The sequence below is a fragment of the Vombatus ursinus genome, unplaced genomic scaffold (genome assembly GCF_900497805.2).
Source record: "Vombatus ursinus unplaced genomic scaffold, bare-nosed wombat genome assembly UNPS02004827.1, whole genome shotgun sequence".
Classification (NCBI taxonomy): Eukaryota; Metazoa; Chordata; class Mammalia; order Diprotodontia; family Vombatidae; genus Vombatus; species Vombatus ursinus.
The window spans coordinates 1,323,856-1,346,600 of NW_020944605.1; the positions used below are offsets into that span (position 1 = coordinate 1,323,856).

At 35.1% G+C, this 22,745-nt stretch overlaps 1 protein-coding gene across 1 annotated transcript in view; it reads right to left on the reverse strand.

Moving 5' to 3' along the window:
* The window catches only part of DMD (dystrophin), a 2,133,690-nt gene that overhangs the window by 921,399 nt on the left and 1,189,546 nt on the right, over positions 1 to 22,745 (reverse strand). Inside the window, exon 44 of the mRNA XM_027841994.1 lies at positions 9,829 to 10,004. Within this exon, the coding sequence (XP_027697795.1) occupies positions 9,829 to 10,004 (176 nt within the window). The remainder of the gene's footprint in view (positions 1 to 9,828; positions 10,005 to 22,745) is intronic.

Consider the following 22,745-nt stretch of genomic DNA (forward strand, 5'->3'; position numbering starts at 1 on the left):
ATACATATATACATACATACATATATATTTATATGTATATAAAAAAATTACAGTCAAACAAGATCTTCCACAGTTGCTGGTTATGAGAGTAGTATTTCTCAGTGTATGGATTTATTGCCAGGATCCATTCAGACCAAGGTAGTCACTTTGAAAGCTTGTTGCTCAAGTTGATATTAGTTTTGGCTTGCATCAAGAAATCTAGAACTATACCTTACCCTTCTCAAGGGGACCTACAATTTGAGTTTTATTAGCACACTGATGAACAGAGTAGTGGCACTTACCAGAACAAGAATTTCAGAGGACTTAACATTTGGCTTTCACTGTACATATATGTACAACTCCACTGTGAGCAATGCCACAGGCTTTTCACCCCACCCTCTGACTTTTGGGTACCAGACATACTTGCCTACTGATTTCTGTTGTGGAGTATCTGGGGACAGAGAGACTGATGATACTCTAAACCATGGTACCTCTAAGCTGAGGGAAAAGTGGCAGAAGCTTATCACTTAGCTATAACCTGCCAGAAAGAATACTAACAGAAAAAAATGAATATATGATGCCAAACTTGTATTGGTCAAGCCCTTTGACAAACTGAGAGAGCTTTGCTGAAAAAGCTTGGTCTCCATGGGATGCAAAAGTGAACAGTCAATCATAAAGCTCTTGCATAACTAGGTGTTGAGAGACTGGTCAGTTCACCTATGTACAAATTGGGTGTGGGGGGCACTGAGAAGAGGCATAAAGATACTTCACCTCAACTACATAGGTAAATTATTTGTACTCCCTGATAAACAGGTATACTGATGGACACTTACTTTACAAGGGCTTAGTAACATGCACTATGAATGAAGATTATGTACCATAACCCCCAAACCAATTTAAATAATGGGAGGAGACTAAACCCTTAAATAAAAGCCTAGAAGTTTAGCTACGGAGACTCCTATGGCATTGCTACACCCTTCAGGGTATACTAATGGTGCTAGGCAACATGCTTTGGGTTAGAAAGGTAGGTCTATAGTTCTAATAAGGACTAAGACTAGATTGTGTCTTCGTCATCTCCTTCAGGTATAGGGCCAGACAACTCAAGTCACAGAAGAGCTAGACCTATTTGATCAGTCACTAGAATAATTTACAGTGTCACCATGGAATATGAGGAAATGGTTATACACATAGGTAGTTTACAAAGCTAATGTTTACATATACAATGTATACATTGCATATATTTACAAATGTATATTGATTCAGAAAAAAGTAATTGATCATAGCAGCTTCTGACTTGTGTATTCTCTTATGGTAAATGGAAAGCCAAGGTAGAGACAAGCAGAGTATGTGGTTTAAGTTGAAAAATTGTCAGGATCTTGCTCAGGTTTGGTGTTGCAGAGAAAAAGGAAAGAGGGCGTTTTGGGTTTCATATTTTGTTAACTTCTGAAAGCACAGTAAATACAAAGTTCAAATCTGGTTACTCTTTTCCTCTAGGCCAAAATGTGAGAGCAAGAGCTGCGAGGTGGGCAGCCTTGTAGCATTTCCACTGTTCTACTCTCTCTACACACAGAGATTTCACCTTCTCTTACCTCTAGCTTGCTGGGTAGAGATGAAACAGATTCTAAAAATAAGTCATATCTGGTGAGAGGAGAAAGAGAATGACTGGCAAAGACTGAAGACACCCATATTCCAAAGTAGATCTCAATTATTTACAACTAACTGGCTATTGACCTGTCTAAAGCTTATTCTACATCAACCTCTCCAATACATAGTCAATTCAATTTGTTTCAACAAATTCTTCAAAACTTCTTGTTTATTGTTCAGGCACATTTGGCTTTTTGTGTCTCCGTATGGGGTTTTCTTGGCAAAGATACAGGAATGGTTTGCCATTTCCTTCTCCAGTGCATTAAGGCAAATAGAGGTTAAATCATTTGCCCCCAGTCACACAGTTAGTGAGTGTCTGAGATTGGATTTGAATTCAGGTGTTCTGGATATGAGGCCCAGCACTCTATTCACTAAGCCACCTAACTGCCTCCAAATAAAACTTATTAAGTACCATATACAAAGTATTACATTAGGCACTGGCCATACAAAGCTAAACTAACATTGTATGGAACCACGTACACACTTTAACTTGTCAATGGTTGTAGTTAACAATAAGCATCTGTTTCATGGGGAGCTGAATTAGAATTAGAGTTGCTAGTCGTAGAAGAAATTGATACGTAGGGATCAAACTCATCATTTTGTTTGATAAGCAAGGTATTTTCAACCACCTACTTAGATGGCCAGAGACATATGAATTCCTGTTCCTAAATGACAACCAGTGACTGAATAACAAATATTCCAGAAGTTCTATTCTATTTCTCAAATAATGAGGTGAGTTTAAACTAGACAAGTCAGTTTCTTGTAGAACAGGACCATCCATATACCTGTTTTTAATAGATACAAGTTCTGGAACAGAAGGAGTTTGCCTTTATCCAGGCTATAACTATAAGAAATTTTTACCATGAATCCACTGCCAAAATTATTATTTTTTTGTCACATGAGAGAAATATCCATGCAGATATTATTAGCCACAGGTATCTGTGGATAAGCAGGTCTCTATCTATCTGTTCTTTGATGTCTGGTAAAATGTTCAAGGAAATTCATAATTTTTCATCAAATGACTAAGAAAAATGAGGTTTCTAGCAATCTTCTGATGGTTTATTGTACTTTTAAAGTTTTGGAAAATTTTAGAGTTAACCATATTGATGTGATACTGGATGGAGGCAATTTCTTCTTTCTATTTATTCATGGGTTCAACTATAGGCACTTTCCCTGTGTGGTTATTTCTATACGTATATCAGTTTTCAGCTTTTAGCAAGAATGCCATAATTATTAAGCCCTTTTTGACAGAGAGCAAAATGAAGCAAAATGTCCAGTAAGTTTTAATCAAGGGATCATTTATTTATGATTCAAGAGAGGTGTGAAAGTTGATGGCATTAACTTCTTAAGTGTATTAAATCTTGAAGAACATCTAGAGTGAACTGATTAATTATCATTCTTATTTTTACCATTAATTTTAAGGTTATAAAGGTATGTGGTTAATTTCCTAGAACTAAAAGTATACTATTGGAAGAGAGTTAATTTCCAAAGAGAGTTAATTTCCAAAGGAAAGAGAATTCAACTCCTATGGTATAAACCCATTAAAAAAATCCGTGCAGACTAATCAATTTTAAAGACTTCAGTGTTCAAGTAATATGTAAATTCCTTATGAGCAGGGACAATTTCTGTTTCTTGTCTTTGTGTAACCAGTGCCTAGGATGGTTCTTTGCACATCAAAGGAACTTAACTAGGCTTATTGAGTTGAACTCTTCTCACTAGTTCAGAAAAATTAGAGGTAAGGTCTGTCTCAATCAGGAACGACAAATTACAGAATATTTTTTTAATGCAATTTTATTACTTTCCAGTGTATAGAGTAATAGAAATTGTGAATAGAATGCCTCCTTACAGGTCTACTTCAATGAATTAGATAAGGTCAATTTGAAATTAATAGAATTCATTTGCATGTGAATAATTAATATGCTAAAGTCTTTGAAAACAGCTCATTCTTTAAGAAGATTTAAGCATGCCTCTTGCCAACTTGTGTATGTTATTAATTTACTTTGTAAACCCTTGCAGTGAAGGCATAGATAAACTCCAGCCCAAGCCTGGAATGCTAGAAGACATGTCAACATTTCTTTAAGATATAGGTATTGCTCAGTAAGTATAATTTCAGTCAATAAAGCCTTTGAATTCAAGAAGCATTTAACTAAAATACTGACCCTGCCCCACCACCTCCAAGTACAAAAGTTCACATTAAAGTATTTTCCTTATAAAAGACCTGAGAGAAGGACAGGACAAATGTCCTTAACCACCATTTGATGGCTCAGAGACATTAAGACAACCGTCAAAGGTCACACAGCTACTAAGTGTTCAAGTATAGAAGGCTTTAGAATCTTCTGACTTAAAGTCTAGCTCTCTATCAAACCATGTAACACAACACATTATTTTTTAAAAATAGAAAACAAAGGGCTATAAAGGTACAGCAGCAACAATAAGCATTTTACACCTATTATTGGCAGCTAGGTGGCTCAGTAGATATAGCACTAGACTTGGAGTCAGTAAGAACTGTGTTCATATCTGGCCTCAGATACTGGCTGGCTGTGTGATCCTGGGCAAGATACTATCTCTCTGTCTCAGTTTCCTCACCTGTAAAATGGGGATAATAATAGTTTCTATCTCCCAGGGTGGTTAAGAGGATCAAATGAGATAATTATAAAGCATTTAGCAAATGTTAAAGCACTACATAAATGCTTACTACTACTATACTATCTGGAATGATTCTATTATGACTACTACTAGATGAAAGGTCCTATGACCATCTAAAAACGGATCCATAGAAATGGTAGATTCCTCATTATATTTTAATCCAACAACTAGAACTTTTATAAGCATGGCATAATCTCTATTTGTTTTTATTTAGTGATTATTTTTTGGTTTCCCTTCGGTTCTTTTATATAGAAGTTCTACTTCCTGGAGCTAATTTTATTTACTTTACATCCATTCAGTCTCATTAAAACTGGCATTTTCCTAAAATCTAAATAATCTTTCATACCTCTCTTCCATTTTTTCCAACTGAAAGTCAGTATGGTTCATTGAATTGGTTCTTCCAATAAAAACTTATCCAGAAAGAAATCAGAAGAAATAAGGAAGGAAGTTTTGCACAAAGTATGTTTTCTGAATCTCTTTTACAACAAACATAGTTTAATTTGTTTATTAATTATTAGTGTCTGTATTCAGCCCTATTAGATTGTAATTTTTAAAACTTGATACATACGCACACATAAAACTTACAAATTATTTTACATGAATGTCATTTGGTCCTCATAATAACCTTATGATATAGGTAATGGGGATATTATTCTAGATGAGGAAACTGTGGTTCAATGACTTACCCAAGGTAACATGACTAATAATGGACTATGCTGGACTCCAGATCTAGGTCTTCTGACTCCAAATCCTGGTTTCTGGGCTGTGTTTAGCCTAACTGGTATATCTAGTGCTAAGTCTTGCCTTAATCACTGAATAGGCATTGCCTCAGTCAAACTGAGACCTGGTAAAGACCTTAGATTGAAAAGGCCAAGGTCCCCCACTACATCCAAGGACATCCCCAGGCGTCCTGATCCATATCTGGCCACTGGACTTAGATGACTCTGGAGAAGAAACTGAGGCTGGTTACCTTCCACAGCCCTCCCTTACTTCAATCCAATTCACTTGCATGTCATGGCATCACCTCCTTGATGTCATGGTCCTCTTCAAGAACAAAGTAAGCAGGAGCAGCAACCTGTATATAGTGTTTATTTTGCTGAATTTGTTTAAACAAATTGAATTGAGTGTGCATTACATAAGAGATTACAACAAGTCAGAGACTAGACAGATAGGCTGTTAATTAGAAACCACTAAGATCTACTATTGATTTGTTATACAACTCTCCATCTTTCCTATTTAATTCTTCTTCTAGGCTTTCAATTTCAATCTCTCCATTTACTAAGTTTCTCTTGGTGACTATTAACTATTCTGGAACTCATTTCTATTATGCCAAAATGCTGATAGCCAGTTCTACTAGGTAATTGAGGGAACCTCAAATTCTCTAGTCTGAATTGTCCAACGAATTGGCTCAAGTTTCCATTTACTTGGTTTCTATAGGCCAGCCTCAGAGAATGGCCAGCAGCACTTAATATATTCTGGGAATCTTCCTTTCAGGTTTTCAATATATTGTTATTAAAAATGCGATGCACATAAGATTTTAAAGGGTTAACTCCATATGATTAGGCTGATGTATTTTTTCTTCAATTATATATTTTCTTTTGTGTATATAGATTTCATAAGGATTATTAACTGTTTTCAAGAGCTTTACTGAAAGTACAGTGGCAATTTTATTGAAGATCTGAATTCAATACCTTATTTGTGACTTGCAGAATAAATAGCTTCTATTTCATTCTAACTTCTGTTTAGGTTATGAGAGGAGTGTATCATTGATTAACGATAGCTTCATGATTACAATTCTCTTATAGTTGCTAGCTTAATGTATCATTTATGAAATATTTGTTTTTATTGGGAATTAGCTTACTTTTGGATTTCTGGGGCAAAGCAGAAGTCTATCAGTAGACCTGACATTGAGTTCATTATATTATTATCACTTCACAGATTTCCATTGACATAAGTCATGACAACAACTTCTGACAACCTATGAAGAAAAGTACAAATGACTTTATGCTTGTCTGAACTTATAAGTATAATTTTCTTTCTACTTTGCAGGACCCTAAAAAATGAACTTCAAAGGCTGTTTAAAACTCTTTAGAGAGCAAAATCTTAAAATGGGAGAGATTTTTCTAATTAACTATTGCAGCATCTCCTAGGTGTAATTAACTTTTGATTTTCAGGATATAACCCCAAACTCATGTACTGGTTCTCTGAAAACCTGTAGGAATAGGACATGAAAGTCAATTTGTGATGGACAAATTGCTGCCCCATTAGCATTGTGAAGAGAGGCAAATTCCAGGTCTGTGGCCGTATTACCTCTGTGGCCTTGGATAAGTAGCTTAAACTTATGAGACTCAGTTTCTGCAGTTTTAAAAGAGGAGTAGGAATATTTGTTCTGCTTACCACACAGGGTTATTTTGAAGATGAGTATTATTCTTGTAAAATGTGTTAAAATCACAGAAGACTATTTAAATGCCAACTCATGTAATTAAGAAATTAACAGGTTCTGATATTTGGGGACCACCAGTGAAAAGACCTTATTTGAAAGGAAGACAATGCACCATAGTCTGGTAGCATAAATTACTTCAGAGTCATTCTTGACTCTTTATTCTCCCTGTCGCCTTATCTATCCAAACAGTCATCAGGTCTTGTTGATTCTACTTTAACTCTCAAGTTTATCACCTTCTTTACAATGACATGGCTACCCCTTTGATCAAGCCTCCATGAAATCTCACTGCAATGAGTCTCCTAATCTAATTGATCTCTCCATCTCAAATCTTTCTCCTCTCCAATCTGCCTTTCAAATAGCTGTCAGAATGATTATATACATTTATGTGTGTATAGATATTTGCATACAAAAATACATCTCCTTCACACATGTCTCTTCTCTTGATCTTTTTTCATGCTGTCCCCCATGCCTGCAATACATTCTTTTATGCCCCTGTCTCTAAGCATTTATAAGTTCCTTCAAAACTCAGCTAATGGGTTCATTTTTATAGTAGATCTTTTCTGATTTTCCCCATCTATTGGTACATCCCCCTCACACACAAAAATTACTTTGTATTTGTTTTGCATATATTTAGCTGTGTTTATGTTATCTTCATTGATAGAGTCAGCTCCTTGAGGGCAAGACCCAATTCATTTTTGTATTTATATCTCCAATGCCTAGAAGAGTTCCTGGTGCATATATAGCTACAGGTACTTAATAAATGGGCAAGCAGGTGGCACAGTGGCTAGAGCACCAGGCCTGAAGCCAGGAAGGAAATGGCAAACCAATATCTTTGTCAAGAAAACCTCAAATGGGGTCATGAAGAATTGGACCTGACTGAAAAACAATTGAACAATAATAATTTAATGAATGGGAGGTGTTTGATTGATTTCAAAAAATAAAAAAGAAACATTTAATTTGCAATAATTATGAAAAACCATCTACCAAACTTTTAAAAGCTTGTTACGGTATTTACTTCAATCTTCTTGCTTCTTAATATTTTAGTTTGAACAAGTTTGGGCAGAGCTTAAAATTGATATCATGCAAGTTCAAGCCTGTTGGGAGTATAAATATATTTGTTATTAAAGTAAGGAAATATTTCTGTGCAAGATAGAATTATTTTTGTTTAATTTCATGGCCCTTCAAAAGAAGTGTGCTAATGAGAAAAAATAAGTTTTTTTAATGAAGTTATCTATAACCAGAAATAAATTTCTTCTAGAATTTATAAATCAGAAATTTGAAATGGAAGTATCTTTAGATCATGCTAATGTCATCTAACCTTTATTCTTTAAGGTCATTGTACCTATTTTGTGCAGGGGTATCAGTGTAAAAATACAGCATGGCTTAATGGATAGAGAGCCCTGGTTGATACCAGAAGACCTGGATTCAAGTCCAGTTTCTGACTCCATTGCACATCACTCAACCTCTCAGTGCCCTATTGGACTCTAAAACTATACGTTTCACAACACATGCTAATATGTATTAGTAGAGGAAGTTTCTTTAGAATTTTTTACACCAATGAAATCATATGTCTAGAACAAAAAGAGAGAAAGAACTAATGCAGTCTAATGTATTGCATTAATCAATATGAATGGTGTAGGCCAGTGCTTTGGTTTCAGGACCCTGTTACCCTCTTTAAAAATTATTGAGGGCTCCAAAGACCTTTTGTTTATGTGGGTTATATCTATTGATATTTAAAAATATGTATTTATTCATATAACAGTGATAATCTTACTGCATATTAATATTAGTATGTTTTATTAAAACTAACTTTATTTTTTGAAACAAAAGGTGAGAATGGCATTGTTTTACATAGTTCTACAAATCTCTTTAATGTCTATATTAATAAAGACAGCTGGATTTTCATGTGTGCTTCTGCATTCAGTCTGTTCTGTGATATGTAATTTTGGTAGATATATGTGAAAAAAATCTGGTCTCATAAAGATATGTATTTGGGACAAAGTAGATTATTTTAATAAGCAAATAACACTTTTACATTGTTAAGAAAATAGTTTTGACCTTGTAGACCTCCTGAAAGGGTTTCCAGGCATAAAACAACCTGAGAATTGCTGTTGTAGGCAATAAGCGGTGGAAAAATAGGATAGAGCATACTTCTGAAACTCATTCTTAATTTCTCTGAACCCAGGGTCTCCCTCTGTGGGTTATTCCAGATTTCAGAATATCAAAAACCACCTTGTATGTAAATGATAAGTAGGAGGCAAGAGCATGGAAAGAGAGCTGATTTCCCATTAAGTATACATAATGATAATCTCATTTGACAAATAAAGGCCAAACCATCCCCCATGAACCAAGAAACATTAACATTAACAACAGGAAATTTAACACAAAACCCATCTATAACATTATCTAAGGCTTCTAATAGCAGTGCTTACAGTTGGCTTTCTTAACATTAAATACATTCCAAGGAAAAGTTTAATGATGATTAAATTCAGTAATAACCTTTTAGGGTTGTTTCCTCTCCTTTTAAATATTTGTATCTATTCCCTCTTCTAAAATTTAAAGCAAGAAAAGATCATTATTAGTGCAGTAATGAAACTGAAGGTAAGCAAAGGTATTATTTACATGACACCTTAACAGTTAGCAAAGACCACATCCTTGCAAACCTGCCAAGAATAAGAAATGCTGTTGTATTAAAACATCATCTTTTTTTTTTTACTATCATCATTTCAGCTATGAAAAATTGGCAGAAAAAAAATTTGGCAAAAGAAAAGTTAATTTTTTTCCTTAAAAATGACGAATTTATTGTTCTTTAAAAAATGAGATCTCACTTTTTGAAATGGGAATATCCTGAAGACATTCACTTTTTTAAAAGTATGTATAAAAAGTAATTTTAACAAACCTGTTAGAAAAAGAACACATAACTCACCTAGTTAGTGGTAACTACAAGTTTAAAATGTTGAATGTACAATTCTTGATTCCTATTGATTATTTACCAAAGGAATCATGTTATTATGCTTCAGGCCTTACTAGGTTTTCTTTCATTTAATCTTCTCATTTCTCAATAGATTAAGTTGACTATTGGCAATTGTAAGGGTTCATATTTATTGCTATCCTACCTCTTTTTTCTCTCTGCCAGTTGTCTGCAGACCTCCTGCCACCGAACATTCAGGTAATCCAGTTTATCCTCTAAAATACTCGCATCTCCTTTAGAAGACTGTTCGATTATCTCTTCTCCAGTTACAGTTAATTCCTTGACAACAGTTTGCTGCCGAGTGATGCCATCCTGGAGCTCCTGAAACACACCAAAATAACCAGAACAAAACAGATGCGAAATGCTACTTTTTTTGTGGGGTCAGGGTTGGGGTGGGGTGAGGGACATGGAATAAAGTCTTTGGCAATATATACAAAAAATAAAATAATAAATCAAAAATAAAAGCCGCAAGGGAAAGTGGGTGTGTGGATGTAGACACACACACATACACACACACACACACACACACACACACACACATATATATATATATATATATATAACACATATATAATATATATACATATACATATTATATATGTGTGTGTCAGACTGTATGCTATTGCAAGTAAAACTCTCCTAAAAAGAAGTTTTACTTGCAATAGCATATAGTCACATTCAAATAGCAAATGTGCATACACACACACACATACACACATTTACTAGGAAACTAAAATAACTAGGGTAGGAAACTAACAGGTCTCTATTTTTATATTTCATACTAGTAATTGATTAGAAATTCAAAAATTTTGCTCATTTTTCAAGTTCACAATATTTTATAGCCTACTCATGGTTATGGAAATAAGAAAATAAATTTGCACTTGAGAGACTTCCCTAATAATTGATCTGATGAGGAAACTGAAGGAAACAGAGATTAAATGACTTTTCTAGGGTCACACAACTATCAAATGTCAGATTAAATTTGAATTCAGGTCCTCCTGATTCTAGATCCAGAGCTCTAACCATTGTGCCACTTAGCTAGCTCTCTTTCAAGAAGGAAGCACTTCCTTCAACAACATTGCTTCTAAGAGGAGATTATCACTGACATAACCATCCTGAACATAAAGAGACAAAAAGGGCCATGCCACACCTGGCTGGCCAGAAAACCTGAGATTTTGGTTGTTGGTGCTCTTTTGTTGTTGTTGTTGCTGTTGTTGTGATTAACTTGAACATATCTAAGATGATGAAAAATGAAATCTAACATGAAATAACTCTTCTACAATCCTACGAAATTTTCTTTAGCATCAGGGAGAGTACAGAATATCCCAAAATCTTAGTGTAGTTTCAAGTTTTAATACCTTAATAGCTTTATAATAAGTCTGAAGAATTATTGTTTTATGTTTTAAGCATTTGTTAATGGATATTTATGAGACTTTTTTGTTTCAAGTATAGCTCCTGGGGTAGAGGAAATCATTGTCTTATACCTGATATTTACTTTAGACATTGAGAACTTTTCCTAGAAGAGATTCTGTTTATCCCTTCAGAAATACTTGAATTTAGGGCAGCTAGGTGGTGCAGTGGATAGAGCACCGGCCCTGGATTCATGAGGACCTGAGTTCAAAGCCGGCCTCAGACACATAACACTTACTACCTGTGTGACTCAGGGCAAGTCACTTAACCCCATTGCCTCGCAAAAAAAAAAAGAAAAGAAAAGAAATACTTAAAAGAGAAAGTAGGAGAAAAATCTGACTCCCCTCTCTGAGGGTCACACTGCTCCAAGGATGAAACTGGGAATGGAAAGGGATCCTGTGAGGCACGTATTTATTTTTATATGTGCTGTATCTCCCTGGATAGATTGCACTCCCATTGAAGGGAGGCACGATGTCACTTTTTTTCTTTTTTCTCTTCCCAGAACCTTACACAGCAATTTACATAGGAGGCATTTCATGCGTGTTTGCTGAATTGAATAAATTGCATAAATCATTTTTAAAAGAATATCATCTTATAGGCTCTCTGAATGATTTTTTTTTTACTATAAAACAATACAATTCTGATGTAATTGTTTTATGGTGGCAGTCATTTATGAAATCCTTTAGGAACTCAGTATTCATATTTAAGTATTAATGCTTAATCTCTTGGTTTTTTTAATAGGAGTAGTTTTGAACTCAGCTAATCTGTGTCTCATACTAATAAAACCTATGAGTAAGGAGTCAGAAAGTAGAATTAACTTAATAAAATGGACTATTAGGATCACTGATTTTGAAAATAGAAAGTTTCCTTTGATCATTAAATTCAAATGTACTTATGTATATATACATACATCTATGTATATACATATGTGTGTACATATACATAATAAAGAATATAATCATATAGGAAAGTCTTACAATATTATAATCAATCAAAAAGCATTTATTAAGCCTTTACCATGTACCAAGATCGGTGCTAAATGCTAGAGACTAGAACTATATATATAAAAAAAATAGTTCCATTCAAAAGAGTGGGGGAGTCAATTTGAAAATAAATATCTACAAGGTAGATGCCAAGTAGATGGAAAATAACCTTATACATCAAGGCCTTGGCACGTGAGGATGGGATGGAGCTGAAATAGGAAAGACCACCTGAAGAGGGTGACATTTGAGTCTTAAAAGAATACAGGGATTCTAGGAGATATAATTGAAGAGAGATTATTCTAGTCAGGATGGCCAGTACACAGGCACAGAGACCAGAGATAGACAGTTGTGTGTGAGGCATGGTAAGTTAGTAGGTATGGCTGGACTACAGAGGTCATGGACAAGGGTGATATATAAGAAGACTGAAAAAGTAGGAAGGGCTCAGGTTGTGAAGAGTTTAAATTACTAACAAAATCCTAATCAACAAATACACTAATTTCCATGACACTGTCATTTTAAATTTTATTATCAATATATTGTTCACTATAATGTTTTCTACGCGTAGTCCTCACAAGAAAAACAGGTGACATAAGTATTATTGTCCTCATTTTTTTTTTCAGTCAATTTCGCTTAATCATACAGGCAGAATGTGCTAGAGGTGGAATTCAAACCCAACTCCAAGCTCAGTGATCTTTCTATTATGAACCTGCCTTTCACCATCTAACTACAGGATCAACTAGGAGATATATTTCTACTTCTAAGATGAATTAGAATAAGCAAGAATAATCAATTAGAAAGAAATGATTGGAAACTGATTCATATAAAGTTCCAAATTAGTGCTTTTTTTTGTGAGAGTAACTCATTAGCATATTACATTTGTGTGGGGAGATTAGGTAGCAAGGCATAATAAGCCTCTCTATGCAAATTTGCATAATACATGTTTTGGAGGGCATACTAATACACTGTGAGAGGCATAGTGGATTAACTATTAGAGACAGAAAGCATGACAACAAAATAATGGATCAAAACTGAAAGCAAAATTATGTACTTGGTGTTCCAGAGTTATCTCCTGAGACTGAAAGATGATAATGTTTAGAGATGACAAGTTATTTTTTTTTAATATGGTAAGCTTTTGGATTTTATAAAGTGAAATTTAATAAAAACATTATCAATCTGGTTTATTCAAAATAGTGGGTAACTCAAAACAGCTGCTACTCCCCAGCTGACTAAATAATATTAGGTAATCAATTTTTTCTTTCTTAAAGTTGCTCTTGGGATCCTCTCCTTCAAGTTACAGACATAATTTGCTTTCAGTACCTTGCTTAATTTGTAATACGCAAGACAGCTATTTATTTTCTCCATCAGAGAAATAAATGCTTAAGATATGAAAGACTCTTAAGTATACATTGGCAAATACTTAACATGTGAAACAGTAGCCCATCTCTGCTATTATATTCTCCTGGGAAGTAGGAAAGTCTCCAAGGAGATTTATGGGACTGGTGAACAGGCTTTTCTAATATCTAAGTCTCACAGGGATGGGGAACCTGTGGCCTCGAGGCCATATGTAGCCCTCTAGGTCCTCAAGTGCAGCCCTTTGACTGAATCCAAACCTCACAGAACAAATCCCTTTAATAAAAGGAGGTTCTGGAGCAGCTAGGTGGTGCAATGGATAGAGAGCACCAGCCCTGGAGTCAGGAGCACTGGAGTTGAAATGTGGCCTCAGACTTAACACTTAACTAGCTGTGTGACCCTGGGCAAGTCGCTTAAGCCCAACTGCCTAAAAATAAATAAATAAAAGGAGGATCTGCAGGTTCCCCACCCCTGGTCTAAGACAGTACATTGATAAGGTACAATTTTCCTGCTTTCTCATGCTCTTTATTGTTTTATTTTGCAAGGGGATGTAATGGAAAAAGCTTTCATCTTGAAACCTGAGGTTCTAGGTGTGGTCCTTATTAGCTTTTCTTTGTTTATAAATTTGATGTCAATTAAATGATTTCATCAATTCCTTTGGCTTCAATTTTTATGTCCACACAGGTGATTTCCATGATCACCAATCTCCACCAGAACATCGGTCCCATGTTTAATGTATCCCTGTCACTGGAGATTTTCAAACAGAGACTGGATGACCATTTGTCAAAGATTTGATAGGAAGAATTTCTGTTTAATTATAGTTTGGACTGGATGATCTCTGAAATCCCTTCAGTTAGACTTTGAAGAGAAGCCTTACAGGTACCCATGGTAAGGGGCAATCCACTTGCAAGGGAAGCTAGGTGTAGCAATAAATAGTGCTGGGCCTGGAGTCAGGAAGAATTAAAATCTGGCCTCAGACACCTACTAGTTGTGTGACCCTGGGCAAGTCACTTAACCCTGTTTGCCTCACTTTCCTCATCTGTAAAATGAGCTGGAGAAGGAAATGGCAAAACACTCCAAGACCTTTGCCAAAAAAACCCCAAATGGGGTCATGAAGAATAGGACACAACTGAAACAACTGAACAACAATAATCCACCCTCAATTCTACTACTTGAGAGTGCTAAGATGTTTTATTAATGTTGGTCATTGGCACAGAATGCTTATTTGGAAAATAGCTTGTGATAGTTTGTGGTCAAGTAGGGAGAGAGAAAATTAGTGTTTGGTTTGAATGATTATATAAAGAAAATAATTAGTTAACTCCACAGTTCAGTTCAGGACAGAGAGGATATCAGCAATCAAGGATCAATGAGAGTATATTTGTATCACATAGTAGGTGCTTAGTAACTATTTGTTATCCAGATAATTGTCAAGTTGTACTAACTCTTCTATATTTCTGGAAATGGCCTTTTCTTTACACTTCAATTCTATCGTACCCTCATCTTCTTTTGCCTATATTACAGCCAGGTTTCAATTAGTGTGAATAATGAAACTTGTGGTCACATGTATTTGAATTCATACTATTTGAAGTTAAATTATGTTAAAAATAGTCATTGGTTCCAAACCAATAGAAATACACAGTGAGAATTTAAATAATGTAACCTCATGGCATTCATCATTTGCAATAAACAGGAACTTGATATATTTAATAGACTCTAATTGGCATTCCTGTCTTTATTCTGTCCCCTTTTCAATCCATGCTTCACACTACGCCAAGCAATCTTCTTAAAGCACAACTCTGATCACCTATCTCATGTTACTTTCTACTCAAAAAAATTTCAGTAGCTAATTGCCTAATGAATAAAGTATAAACTCCTGATTTTGCATCTCCCACAATCCTCTTCCCCAACTCTCACCAAATCTATCTTTCCATCTATATCTTGTACTACTACCCTTTACTCATTCTAAGTTCTAACCAAATTAGATTACTTCCTATAATTTGTTCTTCTCCTTCCCATGCCTACTTGATGTCAGTTCCTTCATGAAGCCTTCCCTTACATTTTGCCCACCCAGCTACCCCCTTCATCCTTCCTAACTAAAAGTGAGTTCTCTAGATTCAAATTTCTCATATCATTCTGCCTAGATCTCTCTTTTCCATTTGTCCCACTTTCTGCATCACATTTATTTGTGTATATTTCTTTCATTCTATTAGGTTATAAACTCCTTGAAAGCTCAATCTGTGTCATATCTATCTCTGAATACCCGAAATCTAGCTTGGTTCATAGTATTAATGCAATACTTTTGGAAACACTCTGTATTTGGTAAGCACTATTAATAAATGTTTGTTGGCATATACTGATTTATTATACTTCCCGGTTTCTGTTTAGCAAAATTTTGAATTTAAAGATTTTCATTCTTCTCTTCCCTAAGCATCCACAAACTAGGCTACCTGTTTGCCTTATGTACTTTTTAGCCTAGCAACACTGTCCAATTTGTCTGGAAGGATTCAATACGGGTGGGTAGAGAAACTACAAAAAACACTAACAAAAAAATTGTAAAACTTTCTAAAACTGCAGAAATAGTAGGAAGGAAATGAAATAGAGTTAAGGAAGAAAAGAAATGAGGAGGAGCTCGATAATGCTTGCAAACTGTACTGTGATAAATTGCAAGAGTTATGTAGTAGATAAAGGAATTGGTAAATATCCATAAACTGAATGGAGCAGAAATAGGAAAATGAAAGGTTACAGAAAGAGAATGGAAAAAAAGAGATAAACAGAGAAAATGGAGAAGAGTGGGTGAAAAGAAAATCTAACCTTCACTGAGCTAACTGATGAAACAGAGCAAGATGAATTGAGATCTAGAATTTAGGCCTCATTTTGCCATGGATACACTTTGGAACCTAGAATATTTGGTTTACTTATAGGTCAAAAGGAAACAATAGAGCTACCTCCCAGGGAGCAATAAAACTAAGTGAGATTGTGCAATCCATGAATATGTAATATATTATTTTCCAGTCCAATCTTGTTTTCCTCCTTTATAAAAACAAGACCCAAAACATTCCTGTTAAATCTTTTTGTCCCTTACCAGAACTCAAGGAACCTGAAAGGTCATCCTTACTACTCTGTGCAAAGATAAATGAAACAAGATTTTCTTAAACTTTCGTGATTAGGTATTCAGTGTGTTATTATTAAGAACAGTACTTAGAGAATTCCATATCTGGATATGAGTTCAATAAAATAAGGATGACTAGGCCATGAAAGTATAAAAAACTACAGTGCATAAGAACTGAATTTTGAATAGCAGATAGCTATATGTTTTCCCCGGTAATTAAATTTTTCATAGACTATGAAGAAATCTGTTACCTTGAATAGTTACCCACAGTTACCCACAATGGGTGAACTGACTACTTGCTAAACTTCTAATAATTCCTTACATTTGTATAGTGATTTGCCATTTACAAAGTGTGTAATGCATGTAATTTAATAAGATCTTGCATGTGATCCTATTGAATTAGTTTTAACCATCTCACAGGTAATGAAACTTTGGTCAGAGAGGTTAAGGGTTTTGCCTGAAATTACCTGCTACTAAGTGGCAGAGCCTGCTTTTTTCTGATTTCCAGATCAGATGTATTTCAGCTATACTGTAATACCATTTTAGAAGTGAACACAATCTTTCCTCCTTAAAGTTCATGATCTGTATAAATGTAGTAATAAGTGTTTGTAGAATTCCAGAACTGAAGAAAGGTAGATTTGGCAAACTTGGTCTTGTTTCAGTTATGACAGTGAATTGAATGTGATCATAAAGAAAAAAAAGCAGAGAACAGAAGCAGGGAAAGGGAGTACATCTAAGCATTATAGTATCCTAAAGGTACTAATTCATCAGTATATTTTCTGATTGGCAGTAAGAGAGAACATAGAAATCTGCTATAAGCAATGCAGAAGTTCAAACACACATTCTCTCTCTCTCTCTCTCTCTCTTTCTCTCTTTCTCTGTTTTTCTCTCTCAGTTTTTCTACATTTCTTCATATACAGGTGTTCCAAAAGTCTTAGTGCATTTTTAAGCTTTAATACATTAAAATAAAAGCATTATATGTAATACATACACATAGATCACTCTGCATATATACATATACACATATGTATAATACACACATATATACATATGCATCATACACATACAAAATACAGAAAAATGTATATATTCATCTTTATAGTATGTGTATATGCACACACACACACACACACACACACACACATAATAGGCTAAATCCCTACTAGGCAGATAGAATAGATACAGTGTCAGGCCTCGAGTCAGGAAGACCTGAGTTCAAATTTGACCTCTGACACTTATTAGCTGTGTGCTCTTTTCAAATCACTTAATGACATTTAGCTCAGTTTCTTGATCTGTAAAATAAACTAGAGAAGGAAATAGAAAATCATGCCAGTATTTTTGCCAAGAAAACCCCAAATGGGGTCACGAAGATTTGAGCACTGAAACAATTGAAAAACAAAAGAGGAAAAAAAGGTGAAAGTACCTATCATATAGCCCTTTTTTTTGGAGGTGAGGTAGTGAGGTGGCATAGCAGATAGAGCACTGGGTTTGGGATTAGGAAGACTCATGTTCCTGAGTTCATTTACTAGCTGTGTGACCCTAGGCAAGTCACTTAGCACCATTTCCCTAAGTTTCCTCATCTGTAAAATGAGCTGGAGAAGAAATGGCAAACCACTTCAGTATCTTTGCCAAGAAAACCCCAAATGCGGTCACTAAGGGTTGGACATGACTGAAACAACACAGCAACAATAAGAAAATCCCTGCTAATAATAAACCTTAAAGTGTGTGTGTGTGTGTGTGTGTGTGTGTGTTGGTTAATGGAACTAAAATAGGTTTGGTTTTATTCTATCTAGAGTTCCTTTTTTTTTTACATGTATGATACAACATTTGAACTCTTTGTTGGTAAAAATTCCCTAGCTGCTCCTGAAGGTGGAGGCTATAAAAAAATAATAGAAATACCTACTCGAAGTATAATATTCCATTTCAAATGAAAACTCCCTATGAATGAACTAAAAGAAAATGATATACAGTAGCAGTTAATTTTAATAGGACATTTACTGAATATCAAATCATAATGTAATTTCCTTTGGAAGTATTTATCTTATAAAATAAGCACCATATAAATCCATAATGATCACTGGTATTAAAGTGCTTACCAAATGAATTCATAATCACATAAATATGTTAAATGCAAGAGAATATTTTTTCTTTAAAAAAAAAACAAACAAACCTTCAATGTTTCAAGGATCTATTATTTCATCTGGGTGAGGATTTACTCTACCAGTCCAATTTGCATCACCTCTATAATTGATGAGATAATGTCTAAGAATTGCCGTGATTGAAAAAGCCATCTTTCTGCAGCCAGGTTGGTGATGATCTTCTGAAGACTTGGTTAGGTTGGTCTTGGACCACACAGTCTTTCATACTCTAAGCCTTTCTCATCTTAGAAGAACTGGCCAGAGCCTACACTCCATCCTATAGCTTTTGTAAACCCATAGCCATCTGAGTGGTAGAAGAGAGGCAGTAAAATAGGACTTTAATAAATGTTTTAAAAATAAGCCTAAAAAATGTCACAACTCCCCCAAAAACATACATTTTCTTTGAGGTAGGGAGTTATCAGAAGAATATTCTCTCTCTGTTTTCTCTCTCTCATACATATATACACTTACATGTGCATGTATGTACATATGAGTGTGTGTGTGTGTGCGCGCACTCATAGATGCACTCACACTTCTCCCTTGACATTCGGGCAGGGGGAGAGGGTTAGGGACATGGGACCCCCAAGAATGTGAAAAATCCAAAAGAACTCTAGGCCCAATCCCAAACTTTTTTTTAAATAATTCTGATTATATTTAACACCCAAAACAAGTAAAACAACACACTGCACCTATAAAAAAAGTTGAAGTTTCTATAGGAGGGAGTTAGTATCTCGCACACTATACAGTCTTCATAGACACTGGTATAGCCAAGGCACCTGCTTCACAGATTTTTTTTCTCCCAAGAAAACACATGATATAAGGATCACTGGGGGTGGGAATAGGACAGGTGGGGAATGGGGAAATCACGTGACTGTGTCTAAATGGCAGAGAGACAAAGAGGAGGCATTCCCCCAAAGTGTGTAGCTGGTATTTTTTTTTTAGTGCACTGAAATTTTTAACAAAATTTAATTTTGTTAAATGTACATATGTATGCTTATGGTAGTAAATTATAAAATTGATTAATATTATACTGTATGCATTTATGACACTACTTTTTTTTAGTTTTTCTATTTACATATGCATGTCGTCTGTGACTTTCTGCACTATGCACAAATCTCCAAAAATTCCTATTTAATTACTAATGGCCAACCAACAAATAACCAAAACCATGAACGTGAAACCCTCAAATGTCAAGGGACGACTATATATTATACAAATACACATATGTAACTCATTTATATAACTGCTAGCATATATATATATATATATGTAACAGGGGTTTGTAAAATGCTTTACATAATTTGATAATCACAATAACTGTGATCTAAAGGCTATTATTCTCATTGCACATATAAGGCAACTGAGGCAGAAAGACTTGCAGAGTTACATATATAAATGTCTTGAGGCAGGATTCAAACTCAGTTCTTCCTGACTCCATGTCCAAGACACTGTGCCAACTAACTGTGGGATGGATCAAGACTTTTATATACATTATTTTCTCTTTTGAGTTTTTAATGTAAGCAGTTTCATATTTAAAGTCTACAGCTTTGCAAAGTGAATCACTTTCATATTCCATTAAATGACAAAATTCTAGATTTTATTTAATTCCTCTTAAATTCTAAATTATTTATTACTTCTTCCTCTTAAATACCAAATTGTTCATTAGTCATCTGGGTGAACATTTGGGGCTAGATTGCAGATTTCCTCATAGTATATAAAAAATTCAGATCTATTGGGCAACTTGAGAAAATATACAGCAATCTACTCTAAATTTGGTTCTTCTGCACTGCACTTTGCGGTCTAGTCATGTTGATTTATCATACTCTTAGATCTCCAACTCTTTGTTGGATCTCTTATCTCCTTTTTTTTTTTTTTTTTGTAGGAACACTCCATCTGGAATACTGGTTAACCTCTTATGTGCTGAAAGTAGTTGCCAAAGACCAGCAGAGGGTTATAGAAAATATTACAGACCAGAGAATGAAAGTAGGCATGAAGATCCTGAAAGGACAGCCGGACAATTTCTTATTTCTTCAGGCTTCAACCCTCTGCTATGTACAGTCATTTTCACTTAAATAAAGTCAGTTAAATGATTTGGTTTTAAAAAATGGCCCTATTTAATAAAGTAGTAATAAAAAAGCCCCATTCAAAAACCAAGAAAATGTTTCTGGAGGTACTCTCCTAAGTATGCTGAAACATTTTTGATATGTAACCTAGGAAAGCAGTATGAGTTGCTTCAGGTTAAATCTATTGTTTTCCATCATTATAACCTGCCCTGCTTGAGGTGGGCCCATCTGACAAAGACTTTAGCAAACAGTGCTACATACCAGTCATCTTTCACATCACTACCCACCATGAACCCAGCTATGGTGGCCTGCTTCCTATTCTTCCCACGTAGCTTTACGTCTCCCCACATTGTGTCCTAGCACTGACTGCCCCTTATGCATGGAATGCTCTCTCTCTGAACTCATCAACTCACATTCTCTGCCTTCATTTAAGATTTAGCTTAAATTCTCCTTTCTGCAGGAAGCTTTTTCTGGTGTTCCCTGCTCTTCTTCTCCTTGCATCTATACTCTATATATACCTTGAATATATATAATTATTATGTTATCTCTCTCCAAAGGTGTGAGTTCCTAGAAGCCAGAGTCAATGCTTTTTTACCTTTTTTGATTTTTGTTTTGTTTATTTTTTGTGTCTTTAATGCTAAGCACAATCTGGATCCCATAATGTATAAATGAAAACTGCTTGTTAACTGTCTTACTGACTAGTCAATCCATTATCTTATTCTTTTTTTTTTTTTTTGGCAATTGGGGTTAAGTGACTTACCCAGGGTCACCCAGCTAGTAAGTATCTGAGGCTACTTTTGAATTCAGGTCCTCCTGACTTCATGGTCAGTAATCTAACACTTTACCACCTAGTTGCCCAGTCAATCCCTTATCTAAATTATTTTGACTATCTAAATGTGCCAAAATCCTATTTTCACTGAAAACATTTTGTTTACCTCAAAGACTTCACCAAATTGGGTTTCTTTAACCTTGAGATTTTATAATTCTTTTTGACTCTGAAAATGTTTTGAGGCCTTGCAAAACAATTACTTAGACAGGGTTAAGGAAAAGAAACAATTTTAAGTTATATGGCTCCATGCACTGTGCTAAGTGCTTTACAAATATTATCTCATTTGATTCTCACACCAACCTTAGGTGTGCTATTATCATCCCCACAGTTAAGAAAACTGATACAATTAGAGGTTAAGTAACTTGCCCAGGGTCATAAAACTAAGTGTCTGAGGCCATATTTAAATTCAAATGTGAACTCCTGACCCCAGGTCCAACACTCAGTTGCCTCACATTTGTTGTTGTTCAGTCATTTCAGTTGTGTCCTACTCTTTGTGAGGCCATTTGAGGTTTTCTTTGGCAAAGATACTGGAGTGCTTTGTCATTTCCTTCTTCAGCTCATTTTACAGATGAGGAAACTGAGGCAAACAGGGGTAAGGGACTTGCCCAGGTTCAGACAGCTAGTCAGTGTTTGAGGAGGCCAGATTTGAACTAAGGAAGAGGAGTCTTTCTGACTTCAGGTCTGGCATTCTATCCACTGTACCACCTAAATCATAATATACAATAAAATCTGGATGACTTCTGGCTAGAAATATTTGAATAATAATATAACATATAAAAATTATGTGTTTTATGAAGCATAACATATTAAAGCAGTAGCCCCCGTCTTTCCTCTTTTATAGGATTTTGAGTTACAGATTTTTTTTCTCCCTCTTTTCCCCTGCTCTCCACTCCCCAAGACAGCAAGAAATCTGATATAGACTATGAAGTACAATCATATTAAACGTATCTCCACAACCCCTGTCTTTTCTCAATTTTTATTCTTGACCTCTTTACAGACTGACTTCTGTCACCTTGTCTGCCTGGATTTTTTTGTGACGCTTTTCTACCTTTCTAACTGTTCCTTCTCAGCCCCCTTTGCTAGTTCATTTCAACCCACTCCCAACTCTGGGTGGATTCCCAAATATCTGTCCTGGGCTCTCTCTTTTCTTTTCTCTCTAAATGCTTTCTCTCACTGACCT